The sequence below is a fragment of the Somniosus microcephalus genome, chromosome 3 (assembly GCF_052327205.1).
Source record: "Somniosus microcephalus isolate GS21.2 chromosome 3, FLI_Smic_1.0, whole genome shotgun sequence".
Lineage (NCBI taxonomy): Eukaryota > Metazoa > Chordata > Chondrichthyes > Squaliformes > Somniosidae > Somniosus > Somniosus microcephalus.
In genome coordinates this window covers 23,345,562-23,367,513 of record NC_140989.1, presented here as the reverse complement: position 1 = coordinate 23,367,513, position 21,952 = coordinate 23,345,562, and the positions used below count along the sequence as shown (strand labels likewise).

General features: G+C 47.5%; 1 protein-coding gene across 1 annotated transcript in view; it reads left to right on the top strand.

Moving 5' to 3' along the window:
* arfgef3 (ARFGEF family member 3) overlaps positions 1 to 21,952 on the top strand; it is a 179,041-nt gene that overhangs the window by 116,632 nt on the left and 40,457 nt on the right. The window contains exons 20-25 of the mRNA XM_085979326.1: positions 1,339 to 1,472; positions 8,323 to 8,468; positions 9,115 to 9,294; positions 15,548 to 15,689; positions 18,478 to 18,600; positions 20,223 to 20,326. Of these exons, the coding sequence (XP_085835452.1) occupies positions 1,339 to 1,472; positions 8,323 to 8,468; positions 9,115 to 9,294; positions 15,548 to 15,689; positions 18,478 to 18,600; positions 20,223 to 20,326 (829 nt within the window). The remainder of the gene's footprint in view (positions 1 to 1,338; positions 1,473 to 8,322; positions 8,469 to 9,114; positions 9,295 to 15,547; positions 15,690 to 18,477; positions 18,601 to 20,222; positions 20,327 to 21,952) is intronic.

Sequence of the window (21,952 nt, the reverse complement as noted above, 5' to 3'; positions counted from 1 at the left end):
TCGGTTTGGCTGGAGTAATCAGGTCCCGCAATAGGCCATACGTTCTTGCGCCCATTAAATTTAGCAATACCGATGCCTTTTTCTCATCGGCTATTTCGTTTGCCTCGCAATATACCTCGACTCTTTCCACATACGTGGTCCAGTCTTCTATTGCATTATCGAAGGCAGTGATAGTGCCAGTCTTTGGCATCTTGAAAATCTAAGATGGCGCCTCCCGCGCTTTGCCTTCTTCCCCGATTTAACAAAATGGCGCCTCCCACGCTTTTGTCTTCGCCGCTGTTGCTGGCGTTTTATGCCTTGATGGCGACGCCCTATGGTCTTCGCGCACTTCCCCCCGCGCTGCTGCTAACGCCGCTCTCCGCAGTTTCCGTGGCAACTGCAGCTCCTCGCGGCTTTTTGCGCATTTAATTTTAATTTTTTTTAATTTCCCCGTCGTCGGAACAACCCTGCGGGACTCTTGCCTCCCTCTTCTCGGGTCTGTACGCTGCCCGGCTTCGTAGCACCGGCCACGCCCAGTGTGCTCCACCCTCTCTCTCTCCCCTTCCCGACAACGCTGCTCGGCCCCATTGCAAGCCACCTGCTCGAACTCTAGACCGCCGCAGCCCAGGAAGGATCAGTGTACTACCTGCCACCAGCCCGATTAGCTGAAGCACCATCGACAGGATAACCAAGCCCCGCTCTCGCCAGCCTCTCCTGCAAATCTTCAACTCCGCTGACTCAGAGGCAGATGCCCACGGTCGACGCCTGTTTCTACTGTTTCTTTCTTCCTTCTGGCCTCGACCTCTGATAACTTCGCTTCAGGGATGGATCCCCATGAGGTGGTGCAGATTGTAGGTAAGTTCGTATTTGCTCGTTGCCAGTATTATGTCCGTGTATAATTGAGACACGGACTGCAGGAGTTGATTATAACAAGTCTTTACTGAATGGAGACAAGCTGGAAACTGAAACTACAGAAGCCTGCTAGGGCCTTTTATACAGGGGTGGTCACTGCCGGTACAGCAGTCTGAGACCAGTCATTCCCTTAAAGGTACATACACAACACCTACGTAGAGAGAATTACCAGTAAAATCATAATGGGAGCGAATCAGCGCGAAGAGAATAAGTGGCAAAATCTCAACAAGAGCGATTTACCAGCAACTGCAGAGTGGAAATGATTTAAAGATAAAATCTGGGTGGGCGAATTATCAGCAAAATCAGAGCAGGACAGGCTGTTAAGTGACTTGAAAGTACCCTTGAGAGCAGTGAAAACGAATTTATTCTCTTTCTTTCTTCTCATTTTCTTCGTTGTCACTCTTTCCCTCTCCCTTCCTTTTCCCCCATTCTCTCTCTCTCCTGCAGGTTATTTGAAGATGCTGCTGTGAAGCTGAATCTAAACGCGCTGGTGGGATTTCTCAATCAGCTACGAAGAGCATCACAGGCCCAGCTCTTCGACTCCATTACAGAGACCGTGGACTACTCGCTCGCAATGCCAGGTAACGTCCACCAGCTCTTCTAGCCCAGTGGCGAGGTAACCAGGCTATTGGTTTTAATCTCTAGCAACCGACGCCGTTTCTGGGCAACAGCGGAGAAGACAAAAGTGGCGGCCCTCGCAAGCTCCGTAGGCCACAGGAATTGCTGGACGTAAAAAGACCAAGGTCCATCTAGTTCGCCTTCTGCCATCCCGGAAGTCTCATGATACGACGATAATGGGGTTGTTGACTAATCATAGCAATCAATCGCTATCGATCAGTCTACAACAGACCCAGACACGAGGCGCGGGAAACCCCCACTGGTGGATGTAGTGTATGTAACCGTTCCACCTTTAAGAGAACTATTTTAAGGGTTGCACTACTTTATCTTGGCTGCCGTATACTGCAATACCGGTGGTGACCACACCGGTATATAAGTGCTGTGTAATGATTTATTGGGCAGTTCCGCCCTGACCTTCAACCAGTAAAGACCTGTTAAAGCTTACTCTTGTGGTCTGTGTAGTAATTCTCAGTATAACACACAGACTTAACAGTGGCGACGATTACGATCTTACCCTGCGGCAGAGATACATCCAAGGCAGCTTAACGGGCATCGAGAGGAGGCATCCGCCCTCATCATTCTGTTGAGAAAAGACTCGGGTCTGCAGAGCAAAGGAAGAATTCTGACACGAAGACTTCCATCAGCAACAGGCAGTGATCATTCCTTCTATCACGGTGGTGGGTAAGCCGATTAGCGATGAGCAGCAAGTCGGCCACGTTGACTGTGAGTAGGGGAGAAATTTTTTTTTTAAAACGGAGGATATAAGGGTGGAGAACTCGACCACGGCCGGGGAAAGGAGCCGGACAGAAGTCGGGGCCAGAGGCGCTGAGACTGGGGCAGCGTAAGGCCCGGAAGCCGCGGTGAATGCAAACGCAGCCGGTGCGAAAGACCGGGCTGCAAGCGGGCTGGGAGACGCAACAGCGTCGAGAGAGAGCTCGACCGCGACCGGTGAAAAAGGCCGGGCAGCTACCGAGGCCGCGAGGCACAGCGACCGGGTCAGCGTAAGGCGCAGGAGAAAATCCAAAAAAAACCGCGGCGAACTCAGCCGCAGCGGGGGGGAAAGGACCGGACTGCAAGAGGGGCTGGGAGGCACGATTAGAAAACCGCTGGGGGAGGGCGAACGCAGCAAATCGGCAATCGCCATTGCAGCCAGCGGGGGAGAAAGGCAAACGCGGGAAGCCGCCATTTTCAGAGGCGGGGGAAGAAGACAAGCGCGGGAAAACGCCATTTTGTAAAAGAAAGAAAAAAAATAATAATTCTTTTGTTTCTCAAGAAGATCGCGAGGATGCCTAAGCGTGGTAACATCAACGATTTCGATCCCGATGTTGAAGATTGGGCCACGTATGTAGAACGCATAGAGATATATTGTAAGGCAAATAAAATATCAGATGAAGATAAAGCACTAACCTTACTAAACTCAATGGGTGCGAAGACATACGGGCTATTGAAGCATCTTCTATCACCAGCTAAACCGGCGGATCAGACTTTCGCTAATATTGTTGCTGTCCTGAAGAATCATTTGAACCCCACACCGCTGGTGTTAGCGGAACGATTTCAATTTTATGCGAGAACGCAACTGAAAGAGGAAAGCAACGCGGAGTATTTAATTGAACTGCGCAAGCTAGCGAAATACTGTCAGTTTGGGGAAAGCCTGACAGAGGCACTGAGAGACAAATTCGTGTGTGGATTGTCGAAAGAAGGAACACAAAAGCGGTTGCTTGAAGAGAATGATCTTACACTTGATAAGGCTGTCACTATTGCAGCATCGCACGAAGCCGCAGCGAGAGGCACCGCGGAAATGCAGCTGAAGGCAGCGGTACTCAGCGTAGATCAAATGGCTTCGGGTACAACGAAATGTTATCGTTGTGGGAAGACAACACACGATCAGAACCAATGCTGGTTTAAAAACCAGGAATGTAGAAAATGTGGCAAGCTTGGTCACATAGCTAAAGTATGCCGGTCAGGGAAGAAGACCAGCAACAAAAAGTCACCACAGGAAAAGTGCAGAAAGGTACATAAGGTGGCTGAGAAGAGTTCGGATGAACAGAATTCGGATTCAGACTCCAACAGCAAGGAACTGGGTAGTCTAAGAATTCACAACGTGAGTAAGGAAGCTGACCGACAAACTATCTGGGTCACACTGCAGATAGCAGGAGTCCAAGTGAAGATGGAATTGGACACCGGATCGGCGTTGACGGTCATGAATAAGCAAGATTACAAAAAGTTATTCAAACATATTCCCCTACGGGATACGGAGATAGTATTGCAGACATACACGGGGCAAAAAGTATACCCCATCGGAAAGATAAAAGTCAAGGTGATACACAAGGGCAAAGAACACCATGGAATGGACTTATATGTACTACCTGAGGGAGGTCCACCACTTTTGGGACGGGAGTGGATCAGGAAAATAAATATGGACTGGCACTCCCTAAACGCAATAACGGTAGATTCCAGAAAAAAAGATGTCAAACCTGAACGATTGTCCAGAATATTGGATGAGGCTAAAGAGGTGTTCCAACAGGGACTGGGAACACTGAGAGGAATTAAGGCAAAAATCAAGATTGCAGAACATGCAAACCCAAAATTTTTCAAAGCCAGACCGGTACCGTATGTGATACGACCTGCTGTGGAAGCTGAGCTGGAAGGGCTGGAACGTTCAGGAGTACTGTCTAAGGTGGACTGGAGTGAGTGGGCCACGCCCATTGTTCCCGTCATGAAGCGTTCATCGAGTAATAAGCCAGGGGAACCGGGGAAGGTCCGCATCTGTGGAGACTTCAAGATCACAGTTAATCCGGTGCTTCACACGGTGCAATATCCGCTTCCGCGGATTGAGGATATCTTTGCTTCATTGTCTGGCGGGAAACGCTTCACCAAGATAGACCTGGCGCAAGCGTACTTACAGATGGAAGTTGAGGAAGAGTCGCGCCAGTATCTCACAATCAGCACGCACAGAGGCTTGTATCGATATAATAGACTGGTTTTTGGAGTGGCTTCGGCTCCGGCAATTTGGCAGAGGGCCATGGAGCAGGTATTACAGGGAATTCCAAGCACTCAATGTTACTTGGACGATATCCTGATTACAGGAGATGACGATGAGGAACACCTTGCAAATTTGAAACTGGTGCTCACCAGGTTGAAGGAATATGGCCTTCGAGTTAATCGCCAGAAATGTGAGTTCTTTCAGGAACGGATCTCGTACTGTGGTCATGTCATTGACCAGGAGGGGCTGCACAAGTCACCTGACAAGATCGAAGCTGTTGTGAAGGCTCCCGCTCCGGAGAATGTATCCCAGTTGAGATCGTTCCTAGGGTTGATTAACTATTACCATAAGTTTCTGCCAAATCTATCCACGGTGCTGCACCCGCTGAATGCTCTTTTGCAGAAAGAAGTACCATGGAAGTGGAGCGAGGACTGTAAGAAGGCCTTTCGCAAAAGCAAGACATTGATCACCTCAGAGGAAGTGTTGGCTCACTTCAACCCAACGCTACCTATTCGTTTAGCTTGTGATGCTTCTCCTTATGGTATTGGAGCAGTACTCTCACACAAGTTGCCAAATGGCTCGGAAAGGCCAGTCGCATTTGCATCCAGATCATTGACCTCCACTGAGCGCAACTATGCTCAGATAGATAGGGAGGCTCTCAGCCTGGTGTGGGGAGTAAAGAAGTTTCATCATTACCTGCAGGGCCAGAAGTTTACACTGCTGACAGACCACCAGCTGTTGGTATCCATATTCAACCCTAAAAAGGGCGTTTCCATTATGACAGCGCAAAGGCTACAGAGGTGGTCCCTTTTCCTAGGGGCACACCAATATGACATAGAATACAAAGGATCAAAACAGCATGGGAATGCTGACGGGTTATCACGCCTACCGTTGCCAACGGTAGAAGAGGCGCCTACAGTGGACCCAGTGGAGATGTTCCACTCAACCATAGTGGAATGTCTACCAGTAACAAATTCTACGATCGAAAAGGAAACAAGAAATGACCCGACTCTCTCACGAGTCTACGATTTAACGGTGAAGGGATGGCCAGCACATGGCGAACCACTGTTGCCAGCATTTTCGCAAAGAAGAGAACAGCTGTCAGTGTGCCGAGGAACTTTGATGTGTGGATCCAGAGTGGTGATTCCACCCAAACTCCAGCAAAAAGTGCTAAAGGAGCTTCACGAGGGGCATCTGGGTGGAGTGAAAATGAAGAACCTAGCCAGAGCATTCGTGTGGTGGCCAGGTATCGATGGAGACATCGAAGAAATGACCAAGAGCTGTTTAGGATGCCAGAAGGTCCAAAACGCCCCACCACAAGCTCCTCTGCATCCATGGGAGTGGCCCTCATCTCCATGGCAAAGGGTACATATCGACTTTGCTGGTCCATTTGTGGACTCAATGTTCTTAATCGCGGTGGATGCACACTCCAAGTGGCCGGAGGTAATAAAGATGTCCTCCACCACCACGGAAAAAACCATCACAGTATTAAGGACCATCTTTGCCAGGAATGGGCTGCCGGAACAGATCTGTTTTGATAATGGACCGCAATTTGTGTCCGAAGAATTCAGGAAGTTCTTAAAAAACAATGGGGTTAAGCACTACACGTCCGCCCCATACCATCCCGCCACCAATGGATTAGCTGAAAGGTTTGTCCAGACCTTCAAGAAGGCCATAAAGGCCATGGGTAATGAAGACATAAATCTACAACATAAGGTAGATAACTTCTTGTTGGCGTACAGGAATGCAACACATGCGGTCACAAACCAAACTCCCGCCATGATGTTTTTCAATAGAAGACTAAGATGCCGGCTGGATTTGATCAAGCCAAACAGCAGAAGGGACGTAGAGAACCGGCAATTTCAAGGCATGAATGAAAGGCCAACTAGAACCTTCCAGATAGGTCAACAAGTTTTGGCCCGGGACTACCGTACCGAGAAATGGCAGCCTGGAACTATTTGCACACGACTAGGACCGCTGATGTATACCGTGGACATTGGTGAAAGCATAATAAGGCGCCATGCTGACCAGATCATAGCGTCATCCGAAAAGGGACAACCTACACCACAACTCTATACGCCTAATGATGAAGCAGAGATACCCATAGTATCTACCTCCGATCCGGTGATACTGGAACCAGATGAACCCGACACTGACATTCAAGCCGAATCGACCTTGCCAAAAGAACCTACTACACCACCGAAAACTACTACACTACCGAGGCGTTATCCGGACCGAGTCAGGAAGCCTCCAGAGAGACTGAATCTGTGAACTGTTTTACATGAAGTTGTGTATACATGTTATGATGTTATGTTTAATGGGAAGATATACTGTTAACCTAAAAAGGGAGGATTGTAGTGTATGTAACCGTTCCACCTTTAAGAGAACTATTTTAAGGGTTGCACTACTTTATCTTGGCTGCTGTATACTGCAATACCGGTAGTGACCACACCGGTATATAAGTGCTGTGTAATGATTTTTTGGGCAGTTCCGCCCTGACCTTCAACCAGTAAAGACCTGTTAAAGTTTACTCTTGTGGCCTGTGTAGTAATTCTCAGTATAACACACAGACTTAACAGTGGAGAGCTCTGGGAACCATCCAAAGTCACCTGTTCCTCCCGAGCTCGCTGCACTTACTACTCCTTGTCTCAATTTACTCACATACTGTATCCCCAAATGTTATCTATCTGAAAGATAGATTCTTTCTATAACTTGCTTCTTAATCTGTTTCATTTCCTGCTTTTTTCTCAGTCCTGACGAAGGGTTTCGACCTGAAACGTTGACTCTATTTCTCTCTCCACGGATGTTGCCTGGCCTGCTGAGTTTTTCCAGCGTTTTCTGTTGTTATTTCGGATTTCCAGCATCCGCAGTATTTTGCTGTCGTATTTGTTATCTATCTGATTTGCATTTGAATGAATCAATACTGACTGCTTCCACCGTACCCCTGGGGAGCCAGTTCCATGGATTGACCACTCGCTCACTGAAATACTTGGTACGGCCTACATATGACTCCAATCGTATGTTCTGCAGTTGACCTTTAAGACCCTCAGTCCAACTAGGGATGAGCAATAAATACTTCCTTGCCAGTGTCACTCGTGGCTCAAGAACAAATGACAATGACCGCAAGTGCCCCGTCTGTCCCATTCACCCACTTCAGTGAACTTTAGACCCTCCAGGTGTCATAGGTCAGAGGTCAGCCAGCAGGAACCAGCTCTTGTTGCCCTTGAAATGGAAGAGTCCACACCTTCTTTGTGGATGGGTCAGCCGTGGCTCAGTGGGCAGCACACTCGCCTCTGAGTCAGAAGGTTGTGGGCTCACAGTCCCACTCCAAAGACTTGAGCACATAATCCAGGCTGATGCTCTACTGTCGTACTGAGGGAGCGCTGCACTGTTGGAGGTGCCGTCTTTCGGATGAGACGTTAAACCGAGGCCCCGTCTGCTCTCTCAGGTGGATGTAAAAGATTCCACAGCACTATTTTGAAGAAGAGCAGGGGAGTTATCCCTGGTGTTCTGGCCAATATTTTTCCTTCACCCAACATCACTAAAACAGATTATCAGGTCGTTATCACATTGCTGTTTGTGCAGCAAATTGGCTGCCGCGTTTCCTACATTACAACAGTGACTACACTTCCAAAAGTACTTCCTTGTCTGTAACGTGCCTTGGGACATCCTGAGGTCATGAAAGGCGCGATATAAATGCAAGTCTTTCTTCTTGTCTTAGCTGTTCCTTAGTTGTGACAGAAGCTGTCATGGAGCAGTCACAGAGTCTCACTCCTCCTGCTGGTCCTGCTGGTAAATGGGTTTTTAATTCCTTCTGCTCTGTTACACAGGAGAGGTCAAATCCACCCATGACCGAAGGAGCGCTCTGCACCTCTTCCGACTCGGCGATGTGATGCTGCGAATTGTGCGAAGCCGGTCTCGGCCCCTCTTGCACCTAATGAAGACCTGGAGCGTGGTGGGCCCCCACTTAGCAGAGGTAAGTGTTCGATTTCATTTTTTTATGCCCATTCTCGGGATGTGGGCGTCGCTGGCAAGGCCGGCATTTAGTGATCATCCCTGATTGCCCCTTGAGCAGGTGGCGGTGAGCCGCCTTCTTGAACCGCGGCAGTCCGTGTGATGAAGGTGCTCCCACAGTGCTGTTAGGGAGGGAGTTCCAGGATTTTGACCCAGCGACGATGAAGGATCGGCCGCTATATGTTAAAGCCGGGATGGTGTGTGACTTGGAGGGGAACTTGCTGCAGTGCATCTTGTGGATGGTACACACTGCAGCCACGGTGCGCTGGTGGTGGAAGGAGTAGATATTTAAGGTGGTGGATGGGCTGTCGATGAAGCAGACTGCTTTGTCCCGGATGGTGTCGAGCTTCTTGAGTGCTGTTATAGCTGTGCCCATCCAGGCAAGTGAAGAGTACTCCATCACACTCCTGCCATGTGCCTTTCAAATTGAGTTCTTTCATGCCTGCCAAAAACTCATCAGTCTGGAGCACTCACAAGTGGTACAAGATGAATGTGTGAGAAAACCCTTAATGGGCTGATATTTAACGTGGATTTTTTTAACGTGCTTTTCTCCTCTTTTGTTCTTCCACAGTTATTGCAACTGAATGACTATTTTTTGCTTCGCCTAGGCTGCCTGTCACAAGGAGAGGCACGTTTCCCAGAAGGCAGTTTCCTTCATCCATGATATTCTGACTGAAGTTCTAACAGACTGGAATGAGTTGCCCTATTTCCACTTCAACGAGGCCCTTTTCCGACCATTTGAGCACATCATGCAGTTGGAGCTGTGCGATGAGGATGTGCAAGATCAGGTAGGGTGTGGTGTGAGATGCCTCCAGTAAGCTGTAATGTTATCTTAATAACGTAATTACGAGTCTCCCAAGCAGTTGTAGTGGAGTGCCATTTATTCAGTCCTGACTCTGTGTCCCCTAGTACAGTACTTCAAGCATGGCCAAGATGGCGTCGGATCCCGCCCCCGGATATGACGTCAGCCGTCAACCAGCTGTCAATCAAACCCCGCTGCCTTTACGACAGCTACGGTTATCCGTACATCTTCCCCCTTCAATGAAGACATAACACAGTAACAACATAACATAACATAACACATAGAACACTTGTTAACATCATACAGAAACAGTCAGTGTAACTACACCGTTGAACTAATTGCAGGTAGGTATAAACCTTACCCACACCCAGGAGTCCATTAACTGTTTGCAGTCTTATCAATCCCTGTCTACAGGTCAAGTTTAACTACAGGCTTTCTGGTGCGCTGTGACCTGCGTGGCTGAATGGGTGTTTGCTGAACCACCCCAGTTGTATCCCTTAAGTTCATGTCTGTACCACGCAGGTCCCTTGTCACATTATCACTACTGTGTCCTTCGTCACTTTGTGGCATTTCCCTCATCTCGTCATCCTCTCCGTCCTCCTGAGGCTGAAAGGTCTCTGTGGTTTTCAGTAGGTGCCTCCTGTTTCTGCGAAACACATTGCCGTTCTCTGTCATGACACTGTATGACCTGGGGACGACCTGTTGTAGAACGGTGACTCTTTTAGGCCATGACTCAGGCCCTTCAATGCGAACTATATCTTTCTCCTGTAGAGGCACTAGTGTAGTGGCTGTGCGGTCATGAAGTGTTTTTTGTTTCTGTTGTAGTTTCCGAGCCTTGTCTGCCCACACCTCATCTCTGTGGTCAGGTGTGACATAACTGGGAAGTCGTGTACGGATTTTCCGACCCAGTAAGAGCTCAGCTGGAGACTTGCCACTTGCTAGCGGGCCCACCCTGTACGACATCAGGGCCAGATATGGGTCAGTGTTGCTGTGTGCTGCTTTCTTTAATAGTCTTTTCACAATCTGTACCCCCTTCTCCGCTTTTCCATTATCCTGAGGATAGAGCGGACTGGAGGTTACATGATTAAACTCATACTCTGAAGCAAATGACTGAAACTCATGACTGGCATAGGGAGGGCCATTATCAGAGACCAGGGTTAGAGGGATGCCCTGCCTGGCAAAGATTGACTTCAGGTGAATTATCACAGCTCTTGACGTGGTACTGGACAAGAGAGCCATCTCCGGATAATTGGAATAATAATCAATAACTAACAAATAGTCTTTTCCTTCATAGTGAAATATATCAGTTCCGACCTTTTCCCAAGGTTGTGATGGGAGCTCTGTGGTAATGAGGGGCTCTTTTGTTTGCTTGTAGTGATACTCCTGACATGTAGCACACTCGCTGATCAACTGGTCAATATCAGAGTTCATGTTTGGCCAGTAGAGTGCCTCACGTGCTCTCCTTTTTGACTTTTCTGCACCCAGGTGCCCTTCATGTATCCTGTTGAGCATTTCTCGTCGCATAGAGGTGGGCACTACTATCCTGTCACACTTAAGCAGTAGTCCATTGACCACAGAGAGCTCAGACTGAATGTGATAATATTGTTTACATGACCCTTTCTTCCAGCCCTCTTGAAGATTTCTTATTACTTTACTCAGGACTGGGTCCTTTGATGTCTCTGTGACTGTCACTGATAGTTGTTCCTGTGTGGCGGGCAATGCTGCGTAGACCATATCCACATGAAGAGCCACATCCTCTTCTGATTCACTGTTTTGTGTGGCGTAAGGCGCAGCCCTGGATAGTGTGTCTGCAATGAACATTTGTGTCCCTGGCACATATGTTAGCTCAAAATCGTAACGTTGAAGTCTCATCATTAGGCGTTGTATCCGTGGTGACATGTCACACAGATTCTTCTTTGCGATCCCTAGCAGTGGCTTATGGTCCGTTTCTAGGATAACCTTGGGAAGACCATAGATGTAGGTATGCCATTTTTCACACCCAAATGCCAAGCCAAGGCACTCCTTCTCGATTTGCGTGTACCGGCACTCTAGCCGTCATGGAGCGTGATGCATACGCCACTGGTCGCCATTCTCCTTCATCTTCCTGTAGAAGGACAGCCCCTAATCCATTCTTAGAGGCATCTGTGGACACTTTCATCCTCTTTTTAGGGCAGAAGAACTTCAGTAGGGGTTCACTTGCTAGAATGTGTAGCAGCCCCTTCCATTCTCTCTCATGTTCATGTCCCCATTGGAACTCTGTCTCTTGGTGCAGCAGTTTTCTCAGATGAACAGTTTTCACTGCTAGATTTGGAATGAATTTTCCTAGGTAGTTAACCATGCCAAGGGCCCGCTGAACCCCTTTCTTTTCCTTTGGTTTCTCCATGTCATGTATAGCCTTTACTTTTGACTTGTCTGGCTGAATCCCCTCTGTAGAGATCTTGTCTCCGAGGAATGTGATTTCATTGACACTGAACTGACATTTGTCTTTATTTAGTTTGAGTCCATACTGCTGTATTCTCTGAAGTGTTTTCTCCAGTCTGGTGTCGTGCTCCCCCTGAGTGGAGCCCCATACTACCAGATCATCCACATACACCCGCACTCCCTCCAGGCCCTCGATGATTTGCTCCACTGCTCTGTGAAAGATTTCTGGGGCGGAGCTAATACCAAAGGGCAGACGTTGGTAGGAGTATCGACCAAACGGGGTGTTAAAAGTGCACAGCTTAGCACTTTCTTCATCAAGTTTCAACTGCCAGAAACCATGCGATGCGTCCATCTTGGAGAAGACTTTCGCTTCTGTCATTTCGCTGACTATTTCCTCTCTCTTTGGAATTTAGTAGTGCTCTCTTTTGATATTGGCGTTAAGGTCCTTGGGATCCATGCAGACACGCAATTTATCAGTTTTCTTTGAATTGACGCAGACCATGGAATTTACCCAGTCAGTCGGTTCCTCAATCTTCTTTATGACAGCTAGTCCCTCCATGCGGTCTAGCTCTTTCCTCAGTTTTTCACGGAGAGCCACTGGAACTCTCCTGGGTGCGTGAATCACAGGTTGTGCATCCTCTCTCAGTTTGATGGAGTATGTAAAGGGCAGTGCTCCGAAACCCTGAAATACATCTGCATATTTGTGTGCTATAGTCTCATGAGTCAGATTTGTACTATCTTGGGGGGCACTCTGCACACAGTTCAGTTCATTGATAGTATAGACTCGTTTTACCAAGCCCAAATCCACACAGGCCTTATCCCCCAACAGTGACTCATGTCCTTCAGGCACTATAACAAAGGTCAAAGGGTGAATGTGATTTTTTACCTTAACATTCAGCCTATACGTTCCTTTTGTTTCAATGCTTTGTCCATTGTATGCCTTCAAAGACACTGTCTTGTTCAGTATTTTAGGTCGCACTTTGAGATTCTGTGCATCACTCCAACTTATGAGGTTTGCCTTAGCACCTGTATCTAGCTTAAAGGGAACAATGGTGCCATTTACCAGCAAGGGAGCTATCCAAACTTCAGTCTTTGGTCCTACAGAGTGCACTTCATTAGCATTTTTGCCTTGTTTTGACTCATTTTGCACCATTCCAACAAACAAAGTCTCTGCTCCTGTCTCTTCAGTCTCAATAGCATGCACTGTCTTTTTACCTTCAGTTTTCTCTTCCCAAAAACACATCTTGGCAAAGTGATTCCTGCCTTTACATTTTGCACAGTTCTTCCCATAAGCAGGACACTGTCTGGCTACGTGTTTATTATCGCACCGTCTGCATTCGTAAGGCATCATCGTCTTGAACTCCGTGGGCCCGCTTGTGTCCCTTTTGTGTACCACATCCACCAGCAGGTTTTTCAGCCCTAGGGCGCTCCCGCCCGCTGCTGTGCTGCTCCCTTCAAAAGTTTTCGTGTGCATGGCTGAGAGTTCACTAGCATGACATATTTTCACTGCTGCATCCAAATTTAGGTAATTGTCTCTAAGCATTCTCTCCCTCACCTTCTTGTCGAGTATTCCAAAAATGACTTGATCACGTATCATCGATTCCTTCAGGTCCCTAAATTTGCATGTTTGTGCTTTTATTTTCAAGTCCGTCAAAAAAAAATCAAAGGATTCTCCTTGCCTTTGCACGCGGGAGCGAAACACGAATCTCTCATACATTTCATTCTTTTTTGGAGTGCAGTATTTGTCGAACCGTTCTATCACCTTGTCCAGATCATTTTTATCATCTTTGGCTGCAAACGTAAATGTATTAAACAGCTCGATTGCCTGCGAGCCAGCCACTGTTAACAGCAAAGCTACTTTACGTGTTCCAGAGCTAGTCGAACCGTCAATCGCTGTGAGGTAGAGAAGAAAGCGTTGCTTGAAGACACGCCAATTTTCATCCACATTTCCTTCTAGTTGCAGGCTAGCCGGAGGTTTTATTCCTTCCATTGTTGTAGTATGTCCTTATCGTGAGTTCTATAAATCCTGGTACCATGTAATGTTAATAACGTAATTCCGAGTCTCCCAAGCAGTTGTAGTGGAGTGCCATTTATTCAGTCCTGACTCTGTGTCCCCTAATACAGTACTTCAAGCATGGCCAAGATGGCGTCGGATCCCGCCCCCGGATATGACGTCAGCCGTCAACCAGCTGTCAATCAAACCCCGCTGTCCTTACGACAGCTACGGTTATCCGTACATAAGCTTTAGTCACATGTCCCATCCTTCTACTCCTTCACTGTTTATTGTTCCAATCCCTGGCCAAGTGGTGCAGAGTAGTTGTTCCCGGCCTTATGATGATCCTAGGCCTCTGCCTATGGTGATTCCCAGGCCTCTGCTTATGGTACCTTAGAATGCTTATGGTTATATTCAGCCAGCCACTGGGACATCAATGGGAGTGAGACTGAGCTAAGTCATTTTGTCAGATCTGGATGTACCTCAAGGTGAATTGATTACAAATCAGAAGAGGTTATTTCAAAGTAACAACAGAAAACGCTGGAAAAACTCAGCAGGCCAGGCAGCATCCGTGGAGAGAGAAACAGAGTCAACGTTTCAGGTCGAAGACCTTTCGGCAGGAGGTTATTTCAATCCTTCCTAACTCATTGATCATTTGGAATAATAGTTTTAGTTATCTTATCTTCAAAAAATGATGCAGCGAAGAGTGTTCAGAGAAGAGCAGCAAGAGTAATACTGGGACCGGTGCTTGGAGTATCGCCGAGAGGCTACCAGCATTTGTTCCCTTTACAAAGAGAAAGTGACTTCCTGTAGCTCTATGTTCGTGTGTGAACCCTCTGCTCCTCCAACACCCGCCCACTTCTCGTTCCCCACACCCTCCACTCCACCATTGGCAGGGAGTTCCTCTATGCTAAGCTCCTGCCCTCCGGAACAACTTCTGTCAGCACCTGCGCCTTGCCACATCCCTCTTTGTCTTCAAAAGCCTCTTTAAGATCCTTTTGTATCACGCTTTTTCCTCTTCCTGACCCTCTTCAATGCTCCTTTCCTGCTCGGTGATCTCTCGCGATCCATTGGTTCTGAATGTAATAATCGCTGTAGAAATTCACCAGAACGATACCGGGGCTAAAAGGGTTAAATTATGAGGACAGGTTGCAGAGACTAGGCTTGTATTAACCTTGAGTGTAGAAGATTAAGGGGTGATCTAATCGAGGTATTTAAGATGATTAAATAAGTTGATAAGTTCGATAGAGAGAAACGATTTGCTCTGGTCAGGGGGAGTCCAGAACAAGCGGGGGGCATAACCTTAAAATTAGAGTTGGGCCGTTCAGGGGTGATGTCAGGAAGCACTTCTTCACACAAAGGGTAGGAGAAATCTGGAACTCTCTCCCCCAAAAAGCTGTCAAGGCTGGGAGTCAATTGAAAATATCGAAACCAATGTTCCCTCTAATTTTTATGTTTGGTACGCGGTCCCTTCAAGTTTGCTGTGTGGTATCTTTTCCAGCGGAACTGCTGGTGAGTGGCCTGCGTGGGACCTCCCGATCGGTCCGTGGCCGCGCGCCCACGCAGCTTAAGGGGATCGTTGGTCAAAACTGGGATTGAGAGATATTTGTTAGGCAAGAGTATTAAGGGTTACAGAGCCAAGGCGGGTAGATGGAGTTAAGATACAGATCAGCCATGATCTAACTGAATGGCGGAACAGGCTCGAGGCTCTGAATGGCCTCCTGCTGTTCCTGTGTTCCTAAATTGTAATGTTGTTGGACTGCGGAGAAACAGTGAGTGTGGGAGGTGGTGACAGACACTGAGTTTACTGCCTTGTGCCATTTAGGTGATAACGTCGATCGGAGAGTTGGTGGAGGTTTGTTCCTCACAGATCCAGTCCGGTTGGCGACCACTCTTCAGTGCGTTGAAGACGGTGCACAGTAATAAGTCTGATGTGAAGGAGTATCTGATCGGTGACTATTCTATGGGTGAGTAAAGTAAGGGAGACTCTCCCTGCCCAGCCCCAGCTGCCCTTTGTTACAGCCCAGCTGGGGCACCCGCACCACACTGTTCCATTATATCGAGGTCTCATTTCAGTGGTAAAAGCTGATAGTTTATATTTTTAAAAATTAACACTCGCTGTTATATACCTATTTGAGTCCCATTGTGTGGCTCACAGTTATCACTCTATTTCTGTTATACCACTCACCCCCGTTAGCCGTGGCCCAGTGGGTCGCACTCTCGCCCCGAGTCAGAAGGTTGTGCGTTCAAGTCCCCACTCCAGGGACTTGAGCACAGAAATCCAGGCTGACACTCCCAGTGCAGTGGTGAGGGAGCGCTGCACTGTCGGAGGTGCCGTCTTTCAGATGAGACGTTAAACCGAGGCCCCGTCTGCTCTCTCAGGTAGAGGTAAAAGATCCCGCGGCACTATTTCGAAGAAGAGCAGGGGAGTTCTCCCCGGTGTCCTGGCTGATATTTATCCCTCAATCAACATAACAAAAAAAACAGATTATCTGGTCACTATCACATTACTATTTAAGGGATTTTGCGGAGTGTAAATTGGCTGCTGCGTTTCCTGCATTACAACAGTGACTACACTTCAAAAAAAGTACTTCATTGGCTGTAAAGCGCTTTGGGACTTTGTGAAAGGCACTATATAAATGCAAGTCTTTCTTTGTTATTATAATAACATTGCCATTAAATAGCTCCCATTATAATACTAGCCCTGTTATACACCTCCCCCTGCGATCGTAAAACCAGTAATCGCGTAACTTTCCTATACATCAGCCTCCTGTCAGAACATAATTTAATAGGACAGAGTCAGCATGGTTTTATGAAGGGGAAGTCATGTTTGACAAATTTGCTCAAATTCTTTGAGGATGTAACATACAGGGTGGATAAAGGGGAACCAGTAGATGTAGCGTATTTGGACTTCCAAAAGGCATTTGACAAGGTTCCACACAAAAGATTACTGATCAAGATAAGAAATCACGGGATTGGGGGTAATATACTGGCATGGGTGGAAGATTGGCTATCTAACAGAAAACAAAGAGTTGGGATAAATGGTTCATTCTCGGGCTGGCAATCAGTAACCAGTGGTGTTCCGCAGGGGTCAGTGCTGGGACCCCAACTCTTTACAATCTATATTAACGATTTGGAGGAAGGGACCGAGTGCAACATATCCAAGTTTGCCGACGATACAAAGATGGGAGGGAAAGCAGTGAGTGAGGAGGACATAAAAAACCTGCAAAAGGACATAGACAGGCTAAGTGAGTGGGCAGAGATTTGGCAGATGCAATATAATGTTGGAAAGTGTGAGGTTATGCACTTTGGCAGAAATAATCAAAGAGCAAGTTATTATCTAAATGGAGAGAAACTGCAAAGTGCTACAGTATAAAGGGACCTGGGGGTCCTGGTGCATGAAACACAAAAAGTTAGTATGCAGGTGCAGCAGGTGATCAGGAAGGCCAATGGAATCCTGGCTTTTATTGCAAGGGGGATGGAGTATAAAAACAGCGAAGTCTTGCTGCAGTTATACAGGGTATTGGTGAGGCCACACCTGGAATACTGCATGCAGTTTTGGTTTCCATATTTAAGAAAAGATATACTTGCTCTCGAGGCGGTTCAGAGAAGGTTCACTCGGTTGATTCCGGAGATGAGGGGGTTGACGTATGAGGAAAGGTTGAGTAGGTTGGGACTCTACTCATTGGAGTTCAGAAGAATGAGAGGCGATCTTATTGAAACATATAAGATTGTGAGGGGGCTTGATCGGGTGGATGCGGTGAGGATGTTTCCACTGATGGGTGAGACTAGAACTTAATCTAAGAATAAGGGGCTGCCCTTTCAAAACTGAGATGAGGAGAAACTTCTTCACTCAGAGGGTAGTAAATCTATGGAATTTGCTACCCCAGAGAGCTGTGGAAGCTGCGACATTAAATAAATTTAAAATGGAGATAGACAGTTTCCTAGCAGATAAGGGAATTAGGGGTTACGGGGAGAGGGCAGGGAAGTGGACGTGAGTCTAGATTCGGATCAGCCATGATCCTATTGAATGGCGGAGCAGGCCCGAGGGGCCGTATGGCCTACTCCTGCTCCTACTTCTTATGTTCTTATGTAACAATGCTCATAACAAAATGTTATACCACATCCATCATTATAAGGCTTTCAATTGCAGCACTCTATCATAGCCTCCCTCCCATTATAAGTCTCTTTGTTGTAACACTATTATAACCTCCCTCCTGTTATAAGGCTGTCTCCATGATACTCTCACTCACATTACAAGTCTGTGTTATAACACTGCATGATACTCGCTCCCATTATAAAGCATACAGCTAGCTATGCCACTCTGATACACTCCCTCCCATTATAAAGCTTTCAGTTATAACACTGTCTCTATGATACACTACCTCCCTCTATAAGGCCTACAGTTATGACATAATCACTCCCTCCCATTATAAGACTGTCAGTTATAGCACTGTATGACACATTTGCTCCCAGTCTAAGACTCCCACCGCTATAACACTACCTCTGTTATACATCCAACCCTCATTATTAGCCTCTCAGTTTCTAACAGTAAATTGCTATTAAAAGGCTAAAATGGACCCAACCCGCTAACATTTTGTGTTGTGCTTTCAGCAGCGTTATGTCCAATATTGTATCTCGCACAGAGCTTGACTCCCACATAGCCATGTTGGGAATGGGAGCTGGTTGATTGCAGGTTACATGTAGACAGCTTACGATTACTGTTATGTGACCGGTCACTTTGTTTATCGGCAGGAAAATCCCAGGCTCCGGTCTTCGATGTCTTTGAGGCATTCCTCAACACAGATAACATTCAAGTGTTTGCTAACGCAGCTACTGACTACATAATGTGCCTTATGAAGTTTGTCAAGGGTTTGGGTAAGCTTGCGCTTAATATAAAATTAAAATCTTCTTATACAGGAAACTCTCTTCTTACCGGCACCTAAATAACCGGAAATCTCTCTTAACCGGCAAAATGCAGGAGTAGGTTCAGGTAAGTTTTACTTCATATTAGTGGCCGTGTAACCAGGGTTCCTGGATCTGTGGCCGTGTAACCGGGGTTCCTGCACCTGTAACAGGGACGCCTGGATCTGTGGCCGTCTACGGGGCTCTCGTACCTTAGTAAGTATACCTCTCTGTAATCCGGACTTTTTGATCAACCGGCACCACGCTGGTCCCATTGGTGCCGGATAAAAAAGAGTTTCCTGTAGAATGACACTGAAATTACAGCACAGAAACAGGCCATTCGGCCCAACTGGTCTTTGACGGTGTTTATGCTCCACACGAGTCTCCTCCCACCCCTCTTCATCTCACACCCTATCAGTATAATCTTCTATTCCTTTCTCCCTCATGTACTTATCTAGCTTCCCCTTAATTGCAACCACTCCATATGGTAGCAAGTTCTACATTCTAACCTCTCTCTGGGTTTCTCCTGAATCCCTTATTGGATGTATTGGTGACTATCTTATATTTATGGCCCCTAGCATATGAGGGAGAAAGGAAAAGCGTTAGATGAGGAAGGATAGGGGGAGGCTCGAGTAGAGCATAAACGCCGGCATGGACTGGTTGGGCCGAATGGCCTGTTTCTGTGCTGTATATCCTATGTAATCCTATGTAATAAACCATTGGGGTTTGAAATGTACCAATATTGGGAACTTGCTCTTGCTGGGAGGTAATGTAAGTACCCATTGCCCTCTGGCACAGCCCTCAAGTGGTCGTTCTTCATGTGCGAGCCTGGGCACTGAGTGCCGGCTGGCCATTTGACTGTGATCCTACCCTCAGTGGAGGTCACATTCATGCACAATTCCAGCAAGAAGCCACTGGAGAGAAGTTAGGAGCAGGAGCCCTGGTTCCTCTTCCTTGCCCAAGGGCATTTGAAGCCGACTGTAACACCTCACTGCCATCCTTTCTGAGATCTAGCTAACTCCGCACAGGTGGGGCTCGAACTTGGTGCCCTCTGGTTTGTGTGGCTCAGTACCGCACCGGTGCATTGAGGCACTGGGCCATGTGGAAACTCGACAGTAGTTGCTAGAAGCCATTAAAAGGAAAAGCTAAGCATCCTGGTGGCTCATACTGAACAGGAAGATCCCCAAGTTCGATCCCTAGTCTGTGCTGAATTAGCTTATTCAGCCAGGGCAGAATTGTGGGCATGACAATTGGTCTCAGAGTCTGAATTGGGCCAGGGTCCCTAATCCTGAATGCAACAGGGCGATCCCCACTGAAAGTGTGTGTATTCGAACACGGAATAGGGGCAGGATCGGGTTCCACTGCGATGCCCACATGAACCATGGACATTAGGTGATGCCCCAGAAGATGCCCGGCACCTGCGGGTACCCCAGGGAGGGAGTTAACGCCTTCAGGAGAGAGGAGGAAATTGGATGAGAAACTAGGAGGGGTGGTCGGGGGGGGAAAGAAATTGAGGAAACAAACCAAAAGTAAATAATGATGTGTGTTCCGAATGATTGTGAATTACTGAAGTTAATTTTTTCTTATGTTTGAAGGTGACGAGGATTGTAAAGAAATAGGGGATTGCTTTCCGGGTTCGGGATCCAGTTCCACAGATTTGTGCCTTCCCGCCCTCGATTATCTCAGGAAGTGTTCACAGGTAAAGACTATTCCCAGACATTCCCTAAAGAGATGCAGTCCCTTTGGATCGGGTTTTTTGCTTAATTCATCATTAAAATAACGGCCCCTGAATTTCCTTGGTGGTTTTGCCATATCCAGGAATTTCCTGGCTGTCTTGTAAGGGGAAAACCTCTGACCACTCCTCACGGGGCAAGTGAGATCCAGGGAGAAGAGACAGGGTGAAGGACTCTCCAAACCGGGAGCTTCCATTCCTGAGCCTCTGTCAGGACCCAGAGGTGGCCAGTAAGCAAAATCTTGGTGTTTCTCTCCCTCTCGCGTCTTTCAATCTGCGTTCTCAACACCAAACTTTCTCAGCTGTTCCTGATTGGTCCATCTACTCAGACCCTGACGCTGTGTGCCAATGCTACGCTAACTCAATGACTCCTACCCGCTCCACCTCTCACTCTGTGCCCACTCTAACTCAATGACTACTACCCGCTCCGCCTCTCACTCTGTGCCCAATCTAACTCAATGACTACTACCCGCTCCACCTCTCACTCTGTGCCCACTCTAACTCAATGACTACTACCCGCTCCGCCTCTCACTCTGTGCCCAATCTAACTCAATGACTACTACCCGCTCCACCTATCACTCTGTGCCCACTCTAACTCAATGACTACTACCTGCTCCACCTCTCACTCTGTGCCCAATCTAACTCAATGACTACTACCCGCTCTGCCCATCACTCTGTGCCCAATCTAACTCAATGACTACTACCCGCTCCGCCTCTCACTCTGTGCCCACTCTAACTCAATGACTACTACCTGCTCCACCTCTCACTCTGTGCCCAATCTAACTCAATGACTACTACCCACTCCACCTCTCACTCTGTGCCCAATCTAACTTAATGACTACTACCCGCTCTGCCCATCACTCTGTGCCCACTCTAACTCAATGACTACTACCTGCTCCACCTCTCACTCTGTGCCCAATCTAACTCAATGACTACTACCCGCTCCACCTATCACTCTGTGCCCACTCTAACTCAATGACTACTACCTGCTCCACCTCTCACTCTGTGCCCAATCTAACTCAATGACTACTACCCACTCCACCTCTCACTCTGTGCCCAATCTAACTTAATGACTACTACCCGCTCTGCCCATCACTCTGTGCCCAATCTAACTCAATGACTACTACCTGCTCCACCTCTCACTCTGTGCCCAATCTAACTCAATGACTACTACCCGCTCCACCTATCACTCTGTGCCCACTCTAACTCAATGACTACTACCTGCTCCACCTCTCACTCTGTGCCCAATCTAACTCAATGACTACTACCCACTCCACCTCTCACTCTGTGCCCAATCTAACTTAATGACTACTACCCGCTCTGCCCATCACTCTGTGCCCAATCTAACTCAATGACTACTACCCGCTCCGCCTCTCACTCTATGCCCACTCGAACTCAAGAGAAGGAACCAAAAGCAGTGTGGTGTTGGTAATAGGAACATAGGAACAGAAGGAGGCCATTCAGCCCGTCGAGCTTGTTCCGCCATTTAAATTAGATCATGGCTGATCTGCACCTCAACGCCATTTAAGAAACGACTTGCATTTATATTGCCCCTTTCACGACCTCAAGACGTCCCAAAGTGCTTTACAGCCA